This window comes from Bos taurus, chromosome 22 (assembly GCF_002263795.3).
Source record: "Bos taurus isolate L1 Dominette 01449 registration number 42190680 breed Hereford chromosome 22, ARS-UCD2.0, whole genome shotgun sequence".
Taxonomy (NCBI): domain Eukaryota; kingdom Metazoa; phylum Chordata; class Mammalia; order Artiodactyla; family Bovidae; genus Bos; species Bos taurus.
In genome coordinates, this window is record NC_037349.1 from 53,544,972 (window position 1) to 53,570,911 (window position 25,940).

Sequence of the window (25,940 nt, forward strand, 5' to 3'; positions counted from 1 at the left end):
TTTAGTTGATCTATCCATAGGTGTGAGTGGGGTATTAAAGTCTCCCACTATTATTGTGTTATTGTTAATTTCCTCTTTCATACTTGTTAGCATTTGTCTTACATATTGTGGTGCTCCTATGTTGAGTGCATATATATTTATCATTGTTATATCTTCTTCTTGGATTGATCCTTTGATCATTATGTAGTGAGCTTCTCTGTCTCTTTTCACAGCCTTTATTTTAAAGTCTATTTTATCTGATGTGAGTATTGCTACTCCTGCTTTCTTTTGGTCTCTATTTGCATGGAATATCTTTTTCCAGCCCTTCACTTTCAGTCTGTATGTGTCCCTTGTTTTGAGGTGGGTCTCTTGTAGACAACATATATAGGGATCTTGTTTTTGTATCCATTCAGCCAGTCTTTGTCTTTTGGTTGGGGCATCCAGCCCATTTACGTTTAAGGTAATTATTGATAAGTATGATCCCATCGCCATTTACTTTGTTGTTTTGGGTTCGAATTTATACACCCTTTTTGTGTTTCCTGTCTAGAGAATATCCTTTAGCATTTGTTGGAGAGCTGGTTTGGTGGTGCTGAATTCTCTCAGCTTTTGCTTGTCTGTGAAGCTTTTGATTTCTCCTTCATATTTGAATGAGATCCTTGCTGGGTACAGTAATCTGGGCTATAGGTTATTTTCTTTCATCACTTTAAGTATGTCTTGCCATTCCCTCCTGGCCTGAAGAGTTTCTACTGAAAGATCAGCTGTTATCCTTATGGGAATCCCCTTGTGTGTTATTTGTTGTTTTTTCTTTGCTGCTTTTAATATTTGTTCTTTGTGTTTGATCTTTGTTGATTTGATTAATATGTGTTTTGGGGTGTTTCTCCTTGAGTTTATCCTGTTTGGGGCTCTCTGGGTTTCTTGGACTTGGGTGATTATTTCTTTCCCCATTTTAAGTTTTCAACTATTATCTCCTCAAGCATTTTCTCATGGTCTTTCTTTTTGTCTTCTTCTTCTGGGACTCCTATGATTCCAATGTTGGAGCGTTTAATATTATACTGGAGGTCTCTGAGATTGTCCTCAATTCTTTTAATTCATTTTTCTTTTTTCCTCTCTGATTCATTTATTTCTACCATTCTATCTTCTACTTCACTAATCGTATGTTCTGCTTCCGTTATTCTACTATTTGTTGCCTCCAGAGTGTTTTTTATCTCATTTATTGCATTATTCATTATATATTGACTCTTTTTTATTTCTTCTAGGTCCTTGTTAAACCTTTCTTGCATCTTCTCAATCCTTGTCTCCAGGTTATTTATCTGTGATTCCATTTTGATTTCAAGATTTTGGATCGTTTTCACTATCATTATTTGGAATTGTTTATCAGGTAGATTCCCTATCTCTTCCTCTTTGGTTTGCTTTGGTGGGCATTTCTCCTGTTCCTTTACCTGCTGGGTATTCCTCTGTCTCTTCATCTTGTTTATATTGCTGAATTTGGGGTGGCCTTTCTGTTTTCTGGCAGTTTGTGGAGTTCTCTTTATTGTGAAGGTTCCTCACTCTGTGTGGGTTTGTACAGGTGGCTTGTCAAGGTTTCTTGGTTAGGGAAGCTTGTGTTGGTGTTCTGGTGGGTGAAGCTGGATTTCTTCTCTCTGGAGTGCAATGAAGTGCCCAGTAATGGGTTATGAGATGTCAATGGTTTTGGAGTAACTTTGGGCAGCCTGTATATTGAAGCTCAGCGCTGTGTTCCTGTGTTGCTGGAGAATTTGCGTGATATGTCTTGCTCTGCAACTTGTTGGCCCTTGGGTGGTGCTTGGTATCAGTGTAGGTATGGAGGCGTTTGATGAGCTCCTGTCGATTAATGTTCCCTGAAGTCAGGAGTTCTCTGGTGTTCTCAGGATTTTGGACTTAAGCCTCATGCTTCTGGTTTTCAGTCTTATTTTTACAGTAGTCTCAAGACTTCTCCTTCTATACAGCACCAACGATAAAACATCTAAAGGTGAAAAGTTTCTCCACAGTGAGGGACACCCAGAGATGTTCACAGAATTACATGGAGAAGAGAAGAGGGAGGAGGGAGTTAGAGGTGACCCAAATCAGATGAGGTGGAATCAAAAGAGGAGAGAGCAAGCTAGCCAGTAATCACTTCCTTATGTGCGCTCCACAGTCTGGACTGCTCAGAGATGTTCACAGAGTTATACAGAGAAGAGGGAGGAAGGAGACAAGAGGTGACCAGGAGGATAAAAAGGGGGGAATCAAAAGGAGAGAGAAGTAATCAGTTCCCTAAGTGTTCTCCACCGTCCGGAACACACTGGTGATTCACAGAGTTGGGTAGAGAAGAGAAGGGGAAGGGAGGAGACAGAGGTGACCTGGTGGAGGAAGAGGAGAGTCCAAAGGGGGAGAGAGCAGTCAAGCCAGTAATCTCGCTCCCAGGTAAAAATGGGTACTGAAGATTGGGTTCTTAAAGGTACAAAATTGATAATATCAAAAAGCAAAGATTAAAAATCTAGAGTAGAGGTTGGATTTTCAAAAATACAATATTAAAGAAAAGAATAATAAGAAAAAGACAAAGTCACAAAAATTATAAAATATATATATATATATGAAGTTTGATTTTAAAAAATAGGGTCTTTTTTTTTTTGCAAAGTAATAGTAGGTTATAAAAATTAAAATTAAAGGAATAATAGAGGATTAAAAAATTTTTTTAATTAAAAAAAATAAAAGAATGATCGTAAAAATAGTAAAAGTATATCTAGGACTTTCTCTGGTGGTGGTGTGGGCAGGGTGGGGTCAGTTCATTTTCATATAGTTCCTTGGTCCAGCTTATATTTCTCAAGATCTGTAGGCCCCTTCCTATGTAGTCGGTACTAACTACAGGGTTTTAATCTATTGCATCTGTCACTTCCAAGGCGGTTCCCTCTATTTTAGCTTCTTCTCTTTGCTTGTCTCTTCAGTATCTGATTTCTTCCCTAACACAAGGAGGGCGGTGGTGGACACTTTTTTAGGCTCACTTGTTCAGTCGCGCTGTGGGGAGGGAGGGACGCTGCAAACAAATAACACTGGCGTGTGCTCGCAGTGTCTCAGCCACACTGGGCCTGCCCCCGCTCACGGCGCGTGCACCCTCCCTGCCCACGCAGCTCAGGCTCTAGGTTGCTCCGCCGGGAACTGTCGGAGGCTGGCCCTGGGCTGCATGCACTTCCCAGGTCTAAGCTGCTCAGGTTCAGGCACTCAGGTAGTCCTCAGAGGTGCAGATTTGGTTGGAACTGCGTCTTGTGCCCTTCCCAGGTCCAAGCAGCTCAGGTGATGACGTGTTTGGTGAGCGCAGTCGCTGCGACTTATCACCTCCCCCATCCCTGCCACTTGGTTTTCTGGTGTACAACTGGCGCACCTTCTCAGGCAGATGTTGACTGTCCAGAACCCCAAGAAGTCTTAGTTAGCAAAGAAGCCTGCTTGCAGTTTGGTAGATAATGTCTCTCTGGGGCTGCAATTGCCCCCTTCCAGCTCTGGCTGCCTGTCACCGGAGGGGAATGGTCTGCAGCTGGCTAGTTCTGTTCGGTCCTTTGTTCTGTGCACAGGCCTGGTACTATCTTAGGTTAGGAGTTTTCACGTGGTAGCTATCCCACAGTCTGGTTTGCTGCCCAAGTTAGTTCGCTCAGATTGCCCTCAGGGCATTCAGGACCAGTCCTTACTCTAAGCAATGCAGCCGGCGCCTCCCTGCCTAGCCCCTGCTTGCTAGTGGCGGGTGCAGGCGTCTGCACTGCTTCTCCACTGGGGGAGTTACCGTTGGGCTCGTAATCTGTGGGTTTTAATTATTTATTTATTTTTCTTCCTTGTTATGTTGCCCTCTGTGCTTCCAAGGCTCACCACAGACTCGGCAGTGAGAGTGTTTCCTGGTGTTTGGAAACTTCTCTTTTTAAGACTCCCTTCCCAGGATGGAGCTCTGTCCCTACCCCTTTTGTCTCTCTCTTTTTTTTTTTTGTCTTTTATGTTTTTTCCTACCTCCTTTCGAAGACAATGGGCTGCTTTTCTGGGTGCCTGATGTCCTCTGCCGGCATTCAGAAGTTGTTTTGTGGAATTTACTCAGCGTTTAAATGTTTGTTTGATGAATTTGTGTGGGAGAAAGTGGTCTGCCCATCCTATTCCTCCGCCATCTTCGGTTTTTTGTATTTTCATACAAATTGTGAAATTATTTGATCTAGTTCTGTGAAAAATACCGTTGATAGCTTGATAGGGATTGCATTGAATCTATAGATTGCTTTGGGTAGTATACTCATTTTCACTATATTGATTCTTCCAACCCATGAACATGGTATATTTCTCTATCTATTTGTGTCCTCTTTGATTTCTTTCATCAGTGTTTTATAGTTTTCTATATATAGGTCCTTTGTTTCTTTAAGTAGATATATTCCTAAGTATTTCATTCTTTTCATTGCAATGGTGAATGGAATTGTTTCCTTAATTTCTCCTTCTGTTTTCTCATTATTAGTGTATAGGAATGCAAGGCATTTCTGTGTGTTGATTTTATATCCTGCAACTTCACTATATTCATTGATCAGCACTAGTAATTTTCTGGTGGAGTCTTTAGGGTTCTCTATGTAGAGGATCATGTCATCTGCAAACAGTGAGAGTTTTACTTCTTCTTTTCCAATCTGGATTCCTTTTATTTCATTTTCTGCTCTGATTGCCATGGCCAAAACTTCCAAAACTATGTTGAATAGTAGTGGTGAAAGTGGCCACCCTTGTCTTGTTCCTGGCTTTACAGGAAATGCTTTCAGTTTTTCACCATTGAGGATAATGTTTGCTGTGGGTTTGTCATATATAGCTTTTATTATGTTGAGGTATGTTCCTTCTATTCCTGCTTTCTGGAGAGTTTTTATCATAAATGGATGTTGAATTCTGTCAAAGGCTTTGTCTGCATCTATTGAGATAATCATATGGCTTTTATTTTTCAATTTGTTAACGTGGTGTATTACATTGATTGATTTGCGGATATTGAAGAATCCTTGCATCCCTCGTTTAAAGCCCACTTGGTCATGGTGTATGATCTTTTTAATGTGTTGTTGGATTCTGATTGCTAGAATTTTGTTAAGGATTTTTGCATCTAAGTTCATCAGTGATATTGGCCTGTAGTTTTCTTTTTTTGTGGCATCTTTGTCAGGTTTTGGTATTAGGGTGATGGTGGCCTCATAGAATGAGTTTGGAAGTTTATCTTCCTCTGCAGTTTTCTGGAAGAGTTTGAGTAGGATAGGTGTTAGCTCTTCTCTAAATTTTTGGTAGAATTCAGCTGTGAAGCCGTCTGGACCTGGGCTTTTGTTTGCTGGAAGATTTCTGATTACAGTTTCAATTTCTGTGCTTGTGATGTGTCTGTTAAGATTTTCTGTTTCTTCCTAGTTCAGTTTTGGAAAGTTGTACTTTTCTAAGGATTTGTCCATTTCTTCCAAGTTGTCCATTTTATTGGCATATAGTTGCTGATAGTAGTCTCTTGTATTTCTGTGTTGTGATTTCTCCATTTTCATTTCTACTTTTGTTGATTTGATTCTTCTCCTTTTGTTTCTTGATAAGTCTGGCTAATGGTTTGTCAATTTTACTTATCTTCTCAAAGAACCAGCTTTTAGCTTTGTTGATTTTTGCTATGGACTCTTTTGTTTCTTTTGCATTTATTTCTGCCCTAACTTTTAAGATTTCTTTCCTTCTTCTAACCGTGGGGTTCTTCATTTCTTCCTTTTCTAGTTGCTTTAGTGTAGCTGCTGCTGCTGCTAAGTTGCTTCAGTTGTGTCCGACTCTGTGCGACCCCATAAATGGCAGCCCACCAAGCTCCCCCATCCCTGGGATTCTCCAGGCAAGAATACTGGAGTGGGTTGCCATAGGTGTAGAGTTGGCTTATTTGACTTTTTTCTTGTTATTTTGAGGTAAGCCTGTATTGCTATGAACCTTCCCCTTAGCACTGCTTTTACAGTGTCCCATAGGTTTTGGGTTGTTTTCATTTTCATTCATTTCTATGCATATTTTTATTTCTTTTTTGATTTCTTCTGTGATTTGTTGGTTATTCAGCAGCGTGTTGTTCAGCCTCCATATGTTGGCATTTTTAATAGTTTTTCTCCTGTAATTGAGATCTAATCTTACTGCATTGTGGTCAGAAAAGATGCTTGGAATGATTTCAATTTTTTTGAATTTACCAAGGCTAGGTTTATGGCCCAGGATGTGATCTATCCTGGAGAAGGTTCCGTGTGCCTTTGAGAAAAGGGTGAAATTCATTGTTTTGGGGTGAAATGTCCTTTAGATATCAATTAGGTCTAACTGGTCTCTTGTATCATTTAAAGTTTGTGTTTCCTTATTAATTTTCTGTTTAGTTGATCTATCCATAGGTGTGAGTGGGGTATTAAAGTCTCCCACTATTATTGTGTTATTGTTAATTTCCCCTTTCATACTTGTTAGCATTTGTCTTACATATTGTGGTGCTCCTATGTTGGGTGCATATATATTTATCATTGTTATATCTTCTTCTTGGATTGATCCTTTGATCATTATGTAGTGTCCTTCTTTGTCGCTTTTCACAGCCTTTGTTTTAAAGTCTATTTTATCTGATGTGAGTATTGCTACTCCTGCTTTCTTTTGGTTTCTATTTGCATGGAATATCTTTTTCCAGCCCTTCACTTTCAGTCTGTATGTGTCCCTTGTTCTGAGGTGGGTCTCTTGTAGACAACATATATAGGGATCTTGTTTTTGTATCCATTCAGCCAGTCTTTGTCTTTTGGTTGGGGCATTCAACCCATTTACGTTTAAGGTAATTATTGATAAGTATGATCCCATTGCCATTTACTTTGCTGTTTTGGGTTCGAGTTTATACACCCTTTCTGTGTTTCCTGTCTAGAGAAGATCCTTTAGCATTTGTTGGAGAGCTGGTTTGGTGGTGCTGAATTCTCTCAGCTTTTGCTTGTCTGTGAAGCTTTTGATTTCTCCTTCATATTTGAATGAAATCCTTGCTGGCTACAGTAATCTGGGCTGTAGGTTATTTTCTTTTATCACTTTTAAGTACGTCCTGCCATTCCCTCCTGGCCTGAAGAGTTTCTATTGAAAGATCAGCTGTTATCCTTATGGGAATCCCCTTGTGTGCTATTTGTTGTTTTTCCCTTGCTGCTTTTAATATTTGTCCTTGTGTTTGATCTTTGTTGATTTGATTAATATGTGTCTTGGGGTGTTTCACCTTGGGTTTATCCTGTTTGGGACTCTCTGGGTTTCTTGGACTTGGGTGACTATTTCCTTTCCTACTTTAGGGAAGTTTTCAACTATTATCTCCTCAAGTATTTTTTCATGGTCTTTCTTTTTGTCTTCTTCTGGGACTCCTATGATTCAAATGTTGGGGCATTTAACATTGTCCCAGTGGTCTCTGAGGTTGTCCTCATTTCTTTTAATTCTTTTTTCCTCTCTGCTTCATTTATTTCTACCATTCTATCTTCTACCTCACTTATCCTATTTTCTGCCTCCGTTATTCTACTGTTGGTTCCCTCCAGAGTGTTTTTGATCTCATTTATTGCATTATTCATTATATATTGACTCTCTTTATTTTTTCTAGGTCCTTGTTAAACCTTTCTTGCACCTTCTCAATCCTTGTCTCCAGGCTATTTATCTGTAACTCCATTTTGTTTTCAAGACTTTGGATCATTTTCACGATCATTATTCTGAATTCTGTATCAGGTAGGTTCCCTATCTCTTCCTCTTTTGTTTGGTTTGGTGGGCATTTATCCTTTTACTTTACCTGCTGAGTATTTCTTTGCCTTTTCATCTTGTTTAGATTGCTGCATTTGGGGTGGCCTTTCCGTACTCTGGCAGTTTGCAGTTCCTCTTTATTGTGGAGGTTCCTCGCTGTGGGTGGGGTTGGATGGGTGGCTTGTCAAGGTTTCCTGGTTAGGGAAGCTTGTGTCGGTGTTCTGGTGGGTGGAGCTGGATTTCTTCTCTCTGGAGTGCAATGAAGTGTCCAGTAATAAGTTTCGAGAGGTCAGTGGGTTTGGTGTGACTTTGGGCAGCCTGTATATTGAAGCTTGGGGCTATGTTCCTGTGTTGCTTGAGAATTTGCATGGTATGTCTTAGTCTGGAACTTGTTGGCTCTTGAGTGGTGCTTGGTTTCAGTGTAGGTATGGAGGCTTTTGGATGAGCTCTTACCGATTAATGTTCCCTGGAGTCAGGAGTTCTTTGGTGTTCTCAGGATTTGGACTTAAGCCTCCTGCCTCTGGATTTCAGTCTTATTCTTACAATAGCCTCAAGCTATACAAGCCTCAAGCTTCTATACAGCACCAATGATAAAACATCTAGGTTAATGATGAAAAGTTTCTCCACAGTGAGGGGCACCCAGAGAGGTTCACAGAGTTACAGGGAGAAGAGAAGAGGGAGGAGGGAGATAGAGGTGACCAGGAGGAGAACAGGTGGAATCAGAAGGGGAGAGAGCAAGCTAGCCAGTAATCAATTCCCTAAGTGTTCTCCACAGCCCAGAACATACAAAGAGCTTCACAGAGTTGTGTAGAGAAGAGAAGGGGGAGGGAGGAGACAGAGGCGACCTGGTGGAGAAAAAGGAGAGTCAAAAGAGGGAGAGAGCAATCAAGCCAGTAATCACACTCCCAAATAAAAATGGGTACTGAAGATTGGGTTCTTAAATGTGCAGAATTGATAACAAATACCAAAAAGCAAAGATTAAAAATCTAGATTTTAGACTCAAAAATACAATATTAAAAAAAGTCACAAAAAATTATAATATATATATATATGAAGTTTGCTTTAAAAAGTGTTTTTTTTTTTTTTTGCAAGGTAATATATTATAAAAATGAAAATTAAAGGCGTAATAGAGGGCTTAAAAAATTTTTTTTTAATTTAAGAAATGATAATAGTAAAAATATATCTAAGAATTTCTCTGGAGCTGTTGTGGACAGTGTGGGGTCAGTTCAGTTTCAGATAGTTCCTTGATCCGGCTTATACTTCTCAAGATCTAAGGGCCCCTTCCAGTGTAGTCGGTGCTAACTACAGGGTTTTAATCTGTTGCACCTGTCACTTCCAAGGCGGTTCCCTCTGTTTATTTTAGCCTCTTCTGTTTGCTGGTCTTTTCAGTGTCTAATTTCCACCCTGACACAAGGGGGCGGTGGTGGTCACTTATTTAGGCTCACTTGTGGGGAGGGAGGAACCCTGCAAACAACTATCACCAGCGAGTGTGGGGAGTGCTCGCAGTGTTTCAGTCGCACCGGATTTGCCCCTGCTCACAGCGTGTGTGCTTTCATGGTTGTAGGCTCAGGCTCTAGGTTGCTCTGCCAGGAACTGTCTGAGGTGGGCCCTGGGCTGCATGGGCTTTCCAGGTCTAAGCTGCTCAGGTTCTCGGGTACTCCACAAAGGCGCAGACTCAGCTGGGCCTGCGTTTTGTGCCCTTCCCAGTCCGAGGAGCTCAGGTGACCAGGTGCTTGGCGAGTGCAGTTGCCCCCAGGTGGGGGGTGCATCTTATCGCCTCCCCTGTCCCAGCCGCTCAGTTTTCTGGGTGTCCAATGGGCGCACCTTCTCAGGTGTGCCGTGTGTCTCTTCTGGGGAGCTGATCTCTGGCTGCAACCCTACAGGCGGAGGTCAACCATCCAGAATTCCAAGAACTCTTGGTTAGCAACGGAGCCTGCTTGCAGTTTGGTAGAGGATGCCTCTCTGGGGCTGCGATTGCCCCTTTCCAGCTCCGGCTGCCCCGCCCCCCAACCCCGCTTGTCTCTGACGGAGGATGGGCCGGTCAGCAGCCGGCTAGCTCTCCTCCGGTATTCGCTCAGTCCTTTGTTCTGTGAGCCGGCCTGGCAGTGCCTCAGGTTAGGGCTTTTCGCGGGATAGTTCTTTTCCTTCCTCTCTCTCTGGCTATCCCACAGTTGGGGTTGCTATCTCAGGTTAGTTCCCTCAGATTGCCCTCAGGGCATTTGGGCCCAGTCCTTACCCTGAGCAATGCAGCCAACCCTCCCTGTTCAGCCCCCGCTTGCTGGTGGCGGCTGAGTTGCCGTTAGGCACGTAATCTGTGGGGTTTAATTATTTATTTATTTTTCCTCCCAGTTATGTTGCCCTCTGAGATTCCAAGATTCCCCACAGACCCGCCCGTGAGAGTGTTTCCTGGTGTTTGGAAACTTCTCCTCTTTTAAGACTCCCTTCCCAGGACGGATCTCCGTCCCTACCTCTTGTCTCTCTTTTTATATTTTGTCCTACCTCCTTTCGAAGACAATGGGCTGCCTTTCTGGGTGCCTGATGTCCTCTGCCAGCATTCAGAAGTTGTTTTCTGGAATTTGCTTAGCGTTCAAATGTTCTTTCAATGAATTTGTGAGGGAGAAAGTGGTCTCCCTGTCCTATTCCTCTGCCATGTTAGGACCACCCCCCCATATCCATTTTAAAGTTACGTCTATAAATGGTATCATATAATAGTTGTAATTATGTCAAACTTGACTAGTATCATCATCTCTGGTTCCATCCACGTTGCTGTAAATAGAGATTTCATTTTTGATCTAATAGTCCATCATATGGATGGTGCATGTCTTCATGTGTATTCTGTCGGTGGACAGATGGGGAGTTGACATGCTTGTTGTAGGTAGACGGGAAAAGGCCAGTGGACTCCATGTGTAATTGTTGTCAGTGGTTTTCTCTTTGGACAGACAAGCAGGAGGGGCACTGCCGGATCTTCAGGGAGCTGTACCTTTCCTTTCCTAAGGACCTTCTCTACTTCTCTCCATACTGGCTGTGAGAAATTTACCTCTCCACGTAGACATTGCACAGGGTCCCTTCTCTCCAGGCCCCTCCATCATATATTCTGTGTATTCTCTTTAATGACTGGTGCCAGGAGATACCTCCTTGTAGATTTTATTTGCATTTCTCTAAGCACTAGAGCTGCCCTCCCCCTGCTACCCCAGGGGTTTTAAAAAGAAAACCCAGGTTGAGTGAACTTTCCCTTTTTGAATTTGTCTTTGATTCCCTCATGCAGACAATTTCTTGAGAGCTATGGTGTTTCACAGCCCCTGAAGCCTTTTTGCATGTTAAGTACCCAGAAGCACAGGGTTTAAGGCGGTTGCTCCTAGAAACGGCCACAAGGCGGCAGCACTTCTGCGTCAGCTCTCTGGTAACCTAGGTAACCAGAGTCTAGAGAACGTCCTGTTTCTTGTCAATCAGGTGGAAAGTGCCCTAACAGACGCCCAAGGGCTTGTGTCTCATTTCTCCTGGCTCCATGAACTTCTAGACAGATCCCAACACCTGCACCGGTGGTATGCAACTGAGGGACTGTAAGGAAGGAGGCTAGAGGTACCTATTCACCAGAAGCCATGAAGACTGGGGCCTTGCTGTCCTTGCCCAGGGAGTCCACCACCCTTTAGCTGTATGAGACTTGGTTTACCTGTAGGATGGCTCATGGTTTGCCTGCAGAATGGCTCGACTGTATTTAGAGATCACGGTCCCATCCAGAGGAGACCAGGTACTACAGGTCCAAGGTGGCTTGTATGCTGGCTGTCCCATTCTCCCCTGGTCACTGGGGCTCCTGACTGTCAAAATAGGGATCCAAGCCACCTCTGCACTCCAGGAGATGAGCCCGACCAGAATCAATTAAGCCTGAGTGAAACAGAGGTGTTTTTACATCGAATTTTTATTTTCTCCTGGAATATGGTCAATTTACAGTATCGTCTTTGAGTTCAGTAGGAACTGGATTCAAGTTCACATAAACAAGGACCGATTTTTCTTTTGATTCTTTTGTGACAGTGTTTGTAGAGTGAGTAGAGTTGTCTGTGGTATGCAGTAGGGCCTCATTAACTGTCTATTTACATTTGTTTGTATGTAAGCGTATTCAGTCTAACCGTGATTTTTCTCTCCAACCTCGCCATCATGCTCCACTGGAAACTCCGCATTTTTTCCCTGAGGGTGGGTGTTTACATTTCCCTGTCAATTAGTTCAGTTCGGTTCATTTCTAGTTTCCACCTAGAAGTGATATGATCAGCTTGGTCTTTCTCTGACTTACCTGAGTTAGTGAGGTCTTCTCCAGGTCCAGGCATGCTGTTGTCAATGGTGTGTTGCAGTTTGGTTTCCTGAGTCAGTCTGTTGTATACATGGGGTCGTCTTTGTATAAGATGTATACATACGTCGTCTTTGTCTGTTATACTATCGCTGGACAATAGTTTGCGTGCCGTGCCCATTGTAGGTAGATGGGAGAAGGCCAAGGGAAGGAGTGTGTGATTTTCACTGTTGATCTTCTCTTTGAACATAAAAGTAAGTGCATGGCCAGATGTGAGGAGCTGTAGTTCTCCTTTCTTAACTAGCTTCTCTATTTCTCTCTATACTGGCTCTGAGCAGTTTACCTTTCCACGAATACCTTGCTCAGGGTACCTTTTCTCCAGGCCCTCTCCATCATGTATTGTTTGTAGGATTTTTGATGATTTGTGTCAGAGATACCTCGTTGTAGATTTTATCTGCATTTCTCTAAGCACTAGAGATGCCCTCCACCCAACCAGGGGTTTTAAAAAGAAAAACACAGGTTGAGTGAACTTTCTCCTTTTGAAATTGGCATGTGGCAAGCAGACTCTTATGAAAATTTTTCTTCCATTACCTCCTACAAAACTTCATGAAAGCTGTGGTCTTTCACACCCTTCAAGCCTTTTGCTTATTAAGTACCCAGAAACATAGGTTTTACCTTAGGGCCACAAAAAGTCAGACATGACTGAGTGACTTCACTTTCAACATAGGTTTTAAGGTTGTTGATCCTAGAAACAGCCACTGTCAAACCTGGGATCCAAGCTACCTCAGGGCTCCAAGATATGACCCCAGCCCAGACCAGTTAGGCCTGAATGGAAAAGAAGGGGCATTTCTAAAGTGAATTCAAGTTTTGAGTTGAATGGGAACTGGACTCAGATTCAAACGTACATGGAATGACTTGTTGTTTGGATTCTTTGGGACATAGTTATTTGCAGAGTGAAGAGTGTTGTCTGTATTCCACTGTAGGGTCTCCTAAATCATCTATCTTAAATATGTAGACAAATACAGGCGTATCAGTGTGCAGCTGTGAACTCGGAGCTCATAATTTCCCTCTCCACCCTCCCCATCTTGCTCCTTTGGCTGTTTACATTTCTTTGGTGTGTTGGTTCAGTGCTTTTGGGTGTCCACCTGTATGTGGCATCGTCTGTGCTTGGCTTTTTTCTGTCTGTCTGAGTTATGTAGCCTGTTCGGGTCCATCCATACTGTCGTCAGGCTGTGCTGTCATTCGGTTTTCTGAGTAGCAGTCCATTGTTTATCTGAGCTCATCTTCTTTATCCTTTCTTCTGTCGCTGGACGTTCTGGTAGTTTCCATGCCTTGCCTGTTGCAGGTAGATGGGTGAAGGCCAATGGAGCGCCTGTGTGTGTGTTTTTGAACGACGGTCTCCTCTCCCCACATGCAAGCCGGAGTGGGACTGCCGGGGCTTTAGGGCGCTGCACCTTTCCTTCCCTAAGGACCTCGTCACTTCTCTGCATACGGTGAGCCACTCAGCCTTCCACAAACACCTTCCTCAGGGTCACTTTTCTCCACACCCTCTCCAGATATTCTGTGTCGTCTCTTTGATGACAGATGCCAGGAGATACTGGGCATCTTTACAGGGACCTTAAAAAAAAAAAACGCAAGTTCACGCTACTTCACCCTCTGACGCTGGCTTGTCGCCAGTTTGTCCCAGTTGACTTTTTATGGGCTCACCTCCTGCAGTAGATTTCTTGGGAGCTGTGGCCACGCACAGCCCCTGGAGCCTTGTGCATATAAAGTAACCAGAAGCATAGCGCTGGAGGCTGCCGTTCATACAGGCGGCCACAAGGCGGCAGCACTTTTTCATCCCCACTCTGGTCTCCCGGGTAACAGAGTCTGGGACAAAGCCTTGTTCCTGGGATGTCAATCAGGTCAAAAGTGCCCCAATAGGCACCCAAGGTGGGTCTCATTTCTCGCCCCGTGGAAGTTCAAGACCGATTCCAAGGCCTGCACCAGTGGCATGCAGTTCAGGAACTCTAAGAAGGAGGGCAAAGCACATCTGCTCCAGAAGCCATGAAGACTGGGTGACTTTTCACTCTGCCCTGGGATACACCATCCTTTAGCCATAGGAGGTTTGCTGTACCTGCAGGAAGGCTCATCTGATTGGGTCCCATCCAGGGCTTACCAGGCACTTAAGGTCTGCTGTGGCCTCCATGGAAGGCTGTCACTTTCTCCCCACTTAGGGGAATCATGACTTTTTCTTGAGGCGTCACGGCCACTTCAGGTTCCAGAATATGATCCCGTCTCGAACTGTGTATTCCTGAATGGAAAAGAGTATTTCTAAAGTAATCCACTTTTTATCATCTCCTAGAGTACAATTAACAGTGCCATGTTGAGATCATTAGTAACTGGACTCAGTATCACATATATAAGGACCATATTATCTTTGGATTTGGGGAGATAGTCATTTGTGAGTGAGTACAATTATCCCTGCACTACAGTAGGCCCTCGTTTACTGTCTATTTAAGATACAGATACATACATAACACACACACATACATATATGTATGTACACACACACACCTGAGTACCCGCGTGTGTGTGTACTGAGAACCCCACCTCCTAATTTCCCTCTCCACCCTCCACATTAGCCATGTTAGAAACACTCAGTTTCTTTCCTGAAACTGGCTGTTTCCATTTCCTCAGTGTGTTAGTTCCCTGCTGTTAAGTGTCCACCTATGAGTGGTATCGTATGCGCTTGGTGTTTCTGTCCGACCTACTCTAGCTATGAGATCCTGTCCAGGTCCATCCAGACTGTCGTCAGGCTGTGCTGTCATTCGGTTTTCTGAGTAGCAGTCTGTTGTTTATCTGAGCCCATCTTCTTTATCCTTTCTTCTGTCGCTGGGCATTCTGGTAGTTTCCACGCCTTGCCTGTTGCAGGTAGATGGGCAAAGGCCAGTAGAGTGCTTACGTGTGTGTTTTCGAATGATGGTCTCCTCTCCCCACATGCAAGCGGGAGTGGGACTGCCAGGGCTTTAGGGCGCTGCACCTTTCCTTCCCTAAGGACCTCGTCACTTCTCTGCATACGGTGAGCCACTCAGCCTTCCACAAACGCCTTCCTCAGAGTCACTTTTCTCCACACCCTCCCCATCAGATGTTCTGTGTCATCTCTTTGATGACAGGTGCCAGGAGATACTTCGTTGTTGATTTCACCTGCCTTTCTCTAAGCCCTGGAGATACTGGGCATCTTTTCAGGGATTTTTAAAAAGGAAAACACAAGTTCACTCTTCTTCACACTTTGGCGCAGGCTTGTCGCCAGTTGGCCCTCACGTCCTGCAGTAATTTCTTGGGAGCCTGGTCACTCACAGCAGGAGTGTTGAGGAGTCCTAACTTCCCTGGGTGTGTAACTATGTTCTTGCCTCGCATAGGCCGTTCAGGGCACTGGCCTGGCTTTCATCGTCTACACGGAGGCCATTAAAAACATGGAGGTATCTCAGCTGTGGTCGGTGCTCTACTTCTTCATGCTGCTACTGCTGGGCATTGGGAGCATGCTGGGCAACACGGCTGCCATCCTCACCCCTCTGACGGACAGCAAGGTCATCTCCAGCTACCTGCCCAAGGAGGCCATCTCCGGTGAGTGGGCCAGGCACCAAGGCAGTGGGGCTCAGGGGGCCGAACAGAGGTGCTGTCCTCAGGACGCACCTGCTCCCTGAGTCACTGCCGCATCCAGGAGTCCTGCCACAGCTCTGTCAGGCGCTCTGGGAATGTAACTCACCCCACGTCTGGCCCTCCACATCATGGGCAAGTCAGGCGGTCACCCCAACCTTCAGCAAAGGCCAGACTCCCCAACATGGCCCTCCAAGCTCTCCAGGCATTCAGAGAACATGCTTTTGTCTGTGCTGACCCAAGAATAATGACGACAATTTGTACATTTCTTAAATACACTCTCAGTGAACCACCACCGAGTCAAGGTACAGAGCCTTTCTCTCACCCGAGAGCCCCTTCCCGCTGCTGTCCAGGCAGCACGCCCCACCCCCAGCAGCCACCTCTGCTCCGAATGCTGCCTTCTGAGGTTGCTCCTGCTCTCACACTGCACGTCAGTTAAATCACACTGTACTTACCCTGTCTGTCTGTCGTCGTCATTCAAACTCAGTCTGTGAAATCCACTCTGGTTCAGTTCCGTTGACTCTGCGACCCCATGAACTGCAGCACTCCAGGCTTCCCTGTCCATCACCAACTCCGGGAGCCTACTCAAACTCATCTCCATTGAGTCGGTGATGCAATCCAACCATCTCATTCTCTGTCGTCCCCTTCTCCTCCCACCTTCAATCTTTCCCAGCATCAGGGTCTTTTCCAATGAGTCAGTTTGTCGCATCAGGTGGCCAAAGTATTGGAGTTTCAGCTTCAGTCCTTCCAATGAATGTTCAGGACTGATTTCCTTTAGGATGGACTGCTTGGATCTGCTTGCAGTCCAAGGGACTCTCAAGAGTCTTCTCCAACACCACAGTTCAAAAGCATCAATTTTTCGGCGCTCAGCTTTCTTTATAGTCCACCTCTCACATCCATACACTCTGTGGCAAGCAGTAATCATCTCTCTCTTTTCTGTGAAAAAAACCATCGACAGCCCACACTCGACAACATATCTGCCCATTCTGCTCTTGGTGGACAAGCATGCCTCTCCACTCCTCTCCAACCCTCAGTGTCTGGAGGGCCCTGGCCCCCCAAGCCCTGCCTCTGATGACACCATTCCAACACATCCACAACGGCCCTCCAGCCCCAACCCAGCTCTGCTCCTGTCAGCGCCCGCTGGCATCTCTCCTCTCAGGAGCCAGCACTGTGCGGCTGCAGCTCCCCGACGGCTCACAGCCTGTTCTCCCCTCGGGACGCCGGTGGGGCTCATGGCGGGTGGCAGTGGACGGCGGGGGGGCAGCGTTAGGGCCTCAGACTTTTTGGGGGGGGTGTCTGAATTCCATCACTGCTGCTTTTCGTGCTGTGTGATGTTGGCAAAGTTACCCGACATCTCTGAGCTTTGGCTCCCCCACCCTATACAAGGGGGCTCACCTCCCGCTACCTGCCTCATAGCCTTCAGGAGCCGAAAGGGGACAAATGCCTAAGGCGCCATGGGATCTCGGTCAGCGTTTATTTCTCCTCTTCCCCTCTCTACCCCTCTCCCCGGTCAGATGTCAGGCCTCCACTGGGAGTCCTGCAGCTCAACTCTCCTCCCCCGAGCTCGGAGGTTGAGTCGTTGGGATAAACAACATAAGCAGGCCCACAGCCCGGGTGGGACCACTTAGACATCAGTGCCCCGTTTTACCTTCTACACTGGGTCGGGTGTCCTCTGCCAGACCCCTCCGTGAATGAGCGTCAGGAAGTCCTGCTGACACACCTCCCACCGCCTTGGCCCCACGGGAAGCTGGGGGAACAGGCGGGTGAGCAGGGGGTCCTGTGGTCCCAGGTCTGGTGTGCCTCGCCAACTGCGCCATCGGCATGCTGTTCACCATGGAGGCTGGCAGCTACTGGTTCGACATCTTCAACGACTACGCTGCCACGCTGTCCCTGCTGCTCATCGTCCTGGCGGAGACGGTTGCCGTGTGCTACCTGTATGGGCTGAGCAGGTAGGGCTGCACGGGAAACGCACCCACGAAGGCCACGACTCCCAGCACTTTCTCCACGTATAGTTTCCAGAATCCCGGAGAAGCCTCTCCAGTCTACTGTAAGACAGACACTGTCAGGCTATGTCTAAATTCAGGCAAGGGTCAAGCTATGAGAAACAAAGAGAGGGGCCGCAGACACGGACACCACAGTGGTGGGCTGCAGGGCGGGAGGGACGGGGCAGGGCTGCCCTCGGGGCCCCCCGGGGCTGAGGACGGCTTCATGGGCGTCTCACCAGGCCCTCTGTGCCTGCTGGTGCTGGGCGCTGCCCTCCTGTCTACAGCAGCAGCCTCTACCTGGAGGCTGGCACCAGAGGCATGTCCTCTGATGTCCACTCACCTGTGGGCGGTCGCTCTGCCCTCTTGGTGGCAGCCTGTGCCCTTCTCCCCTCCCCCAGGACCCCTCTCCCCATGGTCGTGTTCAAGCACCAGTAGTGCCCAGCACAAAAGCTTCCTGAGCACAGAGGGCTCCATGGCCTGGACCGCCTGCCTCCAACAGCACGGACTATCCAGACTTTCTCTCCCCGCTCTCCAAACAGATTTGAAAGCGACCTCAAGGCCATGACTGGACGCGCCCTGAACTGGTACTGGAAGGCCATGTGGGGCGGCGTGAGCCCGCTGCTAATCATCAGCCTCTTCATCTTCTACCTGAGTGACTATATCAGCACAGGGACCCTGCGGTACCAGGCCTGGGACGCCGCCCAGGTACCTGCCACCTCGGGGGTCTTCCTTGCCTCTCCAGAACAGGGGCGGTTATGTGTCACAGCGGGGAATCATCACCCAGGTCCTTGCTTTCTTCAGTTTTTATTGGAGTATGGTTGCTTGACAATGTTGTGTTAGTTTCTGCTGCATGACAAAGTGAATCAGTCATACACATATCCATTTTTTTTTTTTTGCACTTTCTTCCCATTTAGGTCACCACAGAGCTCTGAGTAGAGCTCCCTGTGCTACAGAGCAGGTTCTCATTAGTTATCTATTTATACACTGTATTATATATATGTCAATTCCAATCTCCCAATTCATTCCATCCTCCTCTCCCGCTGATACCTCACTGTAGTTCTCATTTCTCTAGTAATTTGTGAATTGGAGTCTTCTGTGTTTCCAAGGGTGGAATGTTTCGTTCTAGTTCTGTGAAGATGTCCTTGGTAGTCTGACAGGGATTGCAGCGAGTCTGTGGCTTTCTTGGGGCATGTAGTCATTTCACAGTATGGAGTCTTTCAGGCCAAGAACACGGTAGATCTCTATTCGTTTGTGTCATCTCTGATTTCATCACTGTTTTATAGTTTTCTGAGTACAAGTCTTTTGCCTCCTTAGGTAGGTTTATTCCTAGGTGTTTTATTCTTTTTGTTGTGATGGTAAATGGAATTCTTCGTTTCTCTTTCCAATCTTTTGTTAGTGTACAGGGATGCGAGACTTCTGTGCATTAATCTTGTGTCCTGCAACTGTAACAGATTCACTGATTAGCACCAGTTTTCTGGTGGCTCTCTAGGATTTGCAGATGACATACGATACACAGAAGAGAGGGATCGTTCACCTTCTTTTCCAGGGTGTATTTCTTTTTCCTCTCTGATCACTGTGGCTAGGACTTCCAAAACTATATGGACTGGACCTACTAGTGCACAGCACAGGGCACTGTGCTCCGTGGTATGTGGCGGCCTGGATGGGAGGGGAGTCTGGAGAGAATGGATACATATGTACGTATGGCTGAGCCCCTTTGCTCTCCACCGGAAACTATCACAACACTGTCAACCAGCTTCACTCCAGTACAAAAACTTAAAAGTATCTCAGAAAAAGAGTTATAGATATAAAGGTTCCCACTACTGTTGTAGCAGACACTGCTCCTGCTCTCAGCATCTGGGAATGCATCCCTTATGCATCCCTTCTGTGTGGACATGGAAGTGATTTGTGAACTCAGAGCCAAAGTGCTTGCTGTTTCCTCAGACGTACAAGCTGTTTGGCTGGAACTCTGCAAGCTTATTACCAGTCTTGGACATTTTCTTAATTTCGAATTCCTAACAGGAAATAAAAAGAGGGGGAACAAAGTCATTAAGGGGGCATACGCAACGATTTCAGAATAGACTGAACATACACAATATACCCTTTCCCCGATTATGAGCGAAAGAGGCTGTTATAAAGTCATAGAAATAGTAATTTGAGAGGGCAATTTATTCTGTTTACATGGAAAAGAGAACACTAGTATCTTCATCTACAAATACAAAGCAGGTCTACAAAACAGCACCTCACATGAAGCCCCCAAAACAGGGAACGGGAGGAAACTGTGGAATAAGCATGGTGGGAGGGACGTCCTTGGCCCGTTCCTGATCTTAGCGGAAATGCTTTCAGGGTTTCACTGAGAATGAGGTTTGCTGTGGGTTTGTCATTTATAGCCTTTATGATGTTGGGCAAAGTTCCCTCTTTGACTATTTTCTGGAGCGTTTTTACTGTGAGTGAGTGATGAGCTTTGTCAAAGCTTTTTCTGCATCTGAAACAGAGAACATAAAGAGCAACAGACGCCTGTGGGCTGCTTCCCACAGCCACACTCGGCGCGGCGTCTTGGTTTACACACCGTACATACGTTGGTTGACAGCAGGCTCCCTCGACTCGAGCGTCCTCTGGTTCCTTGGTGGGAAGGCAGCGTTTGTTGGCTTTGGGGCCTCAACTGGTTTGTCATCAATTTTGCATTTAGGGAAATACCACAAATCCTACCAACTAAGTCCATCAACCCTTCTCTTGAGACGAGAGCTGTGTTACTGGACTTAGTAGCTAACAATCCACATGGGGGTGGTTTGAACTCATTAATATTAAATAAAATTTAAAATCCAGCCCTCTCATCTCTGGCCACATTCCCAGGGGCCACCTGTGTCCGATGGGGGGCAATCCAACGGGACAGCACTGGGCAAGGGGAGCCCCTGCCCTTCGGTGCCTGTGTTGCTGCCTTGAACACAAGCCATCATTCCCATGGTCGCTCTTCACAGGGAGCCCCAAACAGCAAGCACGCTGCTTGTGTTCACTGAGGGGCACGGACACGCTCCTCCTCCCACTGGGGGGGGCGTCTCCTGACACTCAGGTTCTCTCCTCAGGGTCAGCTGGTGACCAAGGACTACCCGCCCCATGCCCTGGCCGTCATCGGGCTGCTTGTGGCCGCCTCCACCATGTGCATCCCACTCGGGGCCCTGGGCACACTCATCACACGCCGCCTCAAGCGAGGAGACACAGCCCCTGTGGCCTGAGAGCCGGGTGCCCCGGGACCTACACCAGCCGCTCTATTCCAGCCCCTCACCCAAAGGTGGGTGCATCGGCTGCTGCCAGAAATCCCAACTCCAGACCCTCTCGGCCCGCTGTCTTCTTGCCAATCAGGAAGGTGAGGAGGTGACTCCCTGATGAGGAGCCCCGTCCTGCCCACCAGGCGGCCCTGTGTCACCTCCGCGATCCCAGTCACACCCCGCAACCAGAGGCAGGATTCCCACAGCGAGTCTGGAAGGTGGCTGTTTGATGGCAGCAAAGTCCAACAAGCAGGGTGCACTGTGAACTGAAATTTGACTTTAATTTTTATTAAATAAAATTTTAGCATTTTTTTTCTGAAGAAATCTCAAAATATTAGAGGGCATTCATTTGTAGAGAAGTTGGGAAAAGGAGTTTTCAGTGCCTAAGATGACAAATCTCAATGTCATCAGAGCAAAATGAGTTCTACTTTCAGTCACGGTGAGCCTGCAGTCAACTGTGTTCTTCCCTGAGAGGAGGGGCTGGCCATAAAGAAAGAGGGGCTTTGCTCAAGGCTCACACAGGAGGTCACGATTCCCTCACCTGCGGCCTCTCCACGAACAACCCCAAACCGCAGTGTCTCAGAGCCCTCACCAGCTGCCAGAGCCACTGCAAGGATGAAAGTGAAGCCAACTTTCCCACAGGCCTAAGGTAATATTTGGACATAACGACCAGCTCTCTACAGGAAAGGCCATGATCACAAGTTAGTGTTAATTTACCTGTACGTAAGTCTTCCAAAATGTAAAGAGAGGCTCTGTTTGAGACCAGTCTTTCTAAAGTGAAGACACCGTATTTATGACACGGCATTAGTTCACCATGCAAACATCTGCTTTTAACCTGTAACAGTAAGCAGGTCAAGGTCACTCTGACTTGAGAGGGTCCCTTCCTGTTCTAACATTCCTGAATCCCATGATCGCAGTGAAGCACAGGAAGGTTCTTTGGGTACATTGTACAGACATCTTTAAAGACACTTAAACACTCACCTGGGACATCGGCTGGAGATGGCTTTTCTTTTAAAACTTTTTATTTTCATGCTATAAACTTCCAGCTTCACCTGATGCCCAGTTATAGAAAGACCATTTGGAGATGTGGGGTAAGCTGGAGAGTCACATGTAGATCAATGAAGTTAGGACAGACCCTCATCCCAGATACAAAAATAAACCCCAAATGACCTTAAAGACTGAATTAAATATAAGACATGACACCATAAGATGCAGAGAACACAGGCAAAACATTCTCTTGGCATAAACCACACCAATATTTTCTTAGGTTAGTTTCCCAAGGCAATAGAGATAAAAGCGAAAATAAAATAGGGCCTAATCAAACGTATAAGCTGTTGCACAGCAAAAGGAAACCATAAACAAAACAAAAAGACAACCTATGGACTGGGAGAAAATATTTCCAAATGTTACTAACAAGGGCTTAATTTCCAAAATTTACAGATAGCTCATACAACTCAACAGTAATACAGCAACCTAACCCAACACTGGGCAGAAGACCTAGACAGACATCTCTCCAAAGGCAGCGTACAGATGGCCGATATGCACGTGGAAAGGTGCTCAACATCAGAAATCATGAGAGAGATGCAAATCAAAACTACAGTGAAAACATCCCACGGGTGAGAATGCCCGTCACTGACAAGTCTGCAAATAACAAATGCGGAGAGGGTGTAGCAAAAAGGGGCCTCCTACACTCTTGGTGGGAGTGTTCACTGCTGCGGCCACCGTGGAGACCAGTATGGAGGTTCCTCACAAAACCAGAGTTGCCAGATCACCTAGCAATCCCACTCCTGGGCATACATCCAGGCAAAACTAGAATTCAAAATGACGCATGCACCCGTATGTTCTTGCCAGCACTATCACAGCAGCCAAGACCTGGGAGCAACCTCAATGTCCATCAGCAGATGAATGGAGAAAGATGTGGCATGTATATGCAGTGGAAGATCACTGAGCCACAAAAAAGGACAAAATAATGCCGTTTACAGCAACAGGGATGGACCTAGAGATTCACACTATGCAAGTGAGAAAGAGAAAGGCAAATATCATGATATCGCTTGTAAGTGGAAGCTAGAACACAACGCAGAGGAACTCATTACGAAACAGAAACACTCAGAGAACCGACTTGTGGTCACCAAGAGGGAGGGAATGGTGGCCGAAGGATGGCCTGGGGGTCTGGGACTACTATGTACAGGATGGACAAACAGCACGGTCCTACCGAAGGACACAGGGAACTATATTCTACATCCTGTGATAAACCGCGATAGGAAAAAAAAACCACTCGGCTTTAAAATGTATGATTTACGTACCACATCTAGTCAGTCCTGTGAGTTCTCATCAGAGGGTTCTTCAGTGTCCAGACCCCTCAGCTGTCAAGGCTTGAAGAGTGGACACGCTCGACAGAAAATACACCAGAGTCTGCTCCTACCACCTTCCAGCTTGGGCCCCACCTCAGCCCTCAGTCACGGACCTTAAACAGAGGCACCCCTCCGGGCTTGTTCGTCAGCTGGGCGTCTCAGCCCCAAATGCCAGGGTCCTTAGGAGCGTGGACAAATTCTGTCCTCAAGCAGCACCACACTCACAGTGCTTGGGCCTCGGTGGTCCTCCACCGCAGTGTCCCTGCCAGCCCGCCAGGCGCACTTAAAACTCCTGGTGCGCGGGCCACCCGGGAACCTGAGAACCGGTGCCCTACTGGAGAGAGATGGGGAATGGGCCACCCCTGGGACCTGAGAACCGGTGCCCTACTGGAGAGAGAGGGGGAATGGGTCAAACGTTCAGGCACATTAACATCAAAAGTGACCTTTAAAAGTCTGAGAGCACTTTTGAGCACGGAAAAGTCACTTCTCCAAAATAATTTCTGCTCACAAAAGTCAAACACAGAAGAACCATTATTATAGACTAATGTGCTCCAGATGAAACTGTCTCCAGTTTCAGTTCAGTTTTATCCTGGTTTCTAAGAACTGCATGAAGAGCAGAACATTTCACAGTCATCCTCTTAAACCACTAGTCCTGTTTCAAAGAAGCCTTTCCTGGCTGTTTTCTAGGGACTGCACCCGAGCAGTCATCTTGCCATCCGTCCACCCTCCTCCAGGAAGCCGAAGGAAGAAGGCACACTCCATCCCCGCACGCTCAGCAGCACCATGACATCAGCACCAGGCAGGGGCTCTGTGAGCTTCCCACTTACACTAAGCACACCAACTCCTAGGGCTAGAAAGTCAGGCAGGGAAATATTGTGTTTTTAGCCACCGTCATAATAAAACCCTAAACAGGTATCTCTCTCGGTCTTTTTGGTCATTTATGGAATGTCGTTTCGAAATCTCTAAACACAAGTTTTTCCCCTCATTATGTAAACATACTACCTAATTTTGGAAAAAAAAGGAAAATAAAGGAACAGAGAATCTGTCTGATCTCTCTTTCATGTTTGCTTCCTCCTATGCACTGAAGCCACACCAGTGCAGTAGTGTGGGAGGGTCATCACCTGAGAACAGGGTCAGATGGTAACAGAAAGGGCAGAATCCCAAAGAAAAATCAGGGAAATAATTCTAATTTGCTGGATTTAAGCAGAATGTAAGCTCTTCTGAATTGCTGCAGAATCTTTCCAATCCTTCTGAGAGAGAGGTCCTGGGCAATCTGCCCACCTCAGGATCCCTTGTTGGCTGAGGCCACAAGAACCCACTCACTAGGCCTGGGTGTGACCTTGGAACTGTCCTGGGGTGGAAAGGGTGTGTTACCTACTGTGTTAGATTTTTTTTATAACTTGTTGTACAAAAAAATTTGTGGCTATTGCATTTTATAGACAGAAAAGCTGGGGAAAGGAACTCACCCTACATTTTCTACCGAACATTCAAGGAAAGAAAGAAAGAAAGAAAGAAAGAAAGAGTGTGACCGGTTTAAAAAATCCTTTTGCAAGGCAAAAAGTGCATCTACAAATATGAAATTCTCAACCAGAACTTTCTGACCCGTCTCTTCAGGTCAATCTCATGTCCTTTGGCTACTGCACGTGGGCAGTACGAGCCCATGGGAGAGACGGGGTTGGGGTGGACACTGACAGGAGTAACTGGTGGGTCTGAGGTGTATTTTGGAGGGGAGAGCTGCTAAGACTTGCTTAGGGACAGGATGCATAGTTGAAAGAAGGAGACGGATATAATGTCACACTTACTGGGTGGATGTTGGTGGCATTTTCTGAGATGGAGAAAGCTGGGCATGGAACCAGCCAGTCTACAGAGTACAAATCAAGAGCCCTGGGTGGGGGGCGGGGGAGGGAAACACCTCTGCTAGACTGCATTAAGTTTGAGGCGACTGTGCATCAGGGGGGGAATATGTGGTAGGCTGAACATTAGAATCTAAGCTTTGGGAAAGATCCAATCTAGAGGCATATTTTTGGGAATCACAGTATAAAGATGCTATTCAACCCGGGTTTCTAAACAGCATCACCAGGGGCGAGTGTGTACGTGGAGAAGAGGGCTTAGGGCGGAAGGCTACAAAAACCCCAGTGTTGCAGACACAGCCACGGCTTCCTTTCCATTCTTCTCACAGAAGAGGGGGTCTGTGTGCCTCCCCAGGCATCTGAATGGGCTTCTGAGTGATCCGACCAGGGAACCTGGTGGAAGGGACGCCCTCTGACATCAGAGGCTCGACCACACAAGCTTCCACCTGGATTAGTGGACCCCTCACTCGGGCCACCCGAGGCTGCAGAGCCGCGTGGAGGCGCTGAGCTAACAGAACCAGTGGCGCCCGCCTCTGGCCTCCCTTGTGTAGCGCCAGACCAACCTGGACCAGGAAGAGCAGCCCCTCTGTCAGCTAATAGACCCCCGTCAGCGCCCCCTGGGTCACAGGAATCACCCAGCTGAGCTCACACCCAGCTGTGACTCCTGACTCACAACACTGAGACTACCTTCCAGTAAGAGGAAACCAGAACATAGAGAAGACATCAACGGGTGAGACTGTGGAGTAGAGAACCCAGGAGGAGGTGTGCTCCCAAAAGCTCAGACAGAAGAACATCTCCAGGTCTCCTAGACACGACTGACGACCTGTACTTTCTACTTCTCATCTCAGAATCTACACTTAAATCCGACTGTAACAGGAGATCAATTTAGGACATAAAATGTA

At 46.4% G+C, this 25,940-nt stretch overlaps 1 protein-coding gene across 6 annotated transcripts in view; it reads left to right on the forward strand.

The window, feature by feature from the left end:
* The window catches only part of SLC6A20 (solute carrier family 6 member 20), a 58,991-nt gene extending 34,753 nt beyond the window's left edge, over positions 1-24,238 (forward strand). For 4 of the 6 annotated variants that reach the window (XM_059879742.1, XM_005223070.5, XM_059879743.1 and 1 more), the window contains 4 exons: positions 15,352-15,556; positions 17,379-17,538; positions 18,114-18,279; positions 20,655-24,238. In XM_059879742.1, the coding sequence (XP_059735725.1) occupies positions 15,352-15,556; positions 17,379-17,538; positions 18,114-18,279; positions 20,655-20,804 (681 nt within the window). In that variant the 3' untranslated portion in view covers positions 20,805-24,238. The remainder of the gene's footprint in view (positions 1-15,351; positions 15,557-17,378; positions 17,539-18,113; positions 18,280-20,654) is intronic. The other 2 variants (XR_009492284.1, NM_001435160.1) reach the window with 2 other exon arrangements.
* Positions 24,239-25,940: the final 1,702 nt, after the last annotated feature.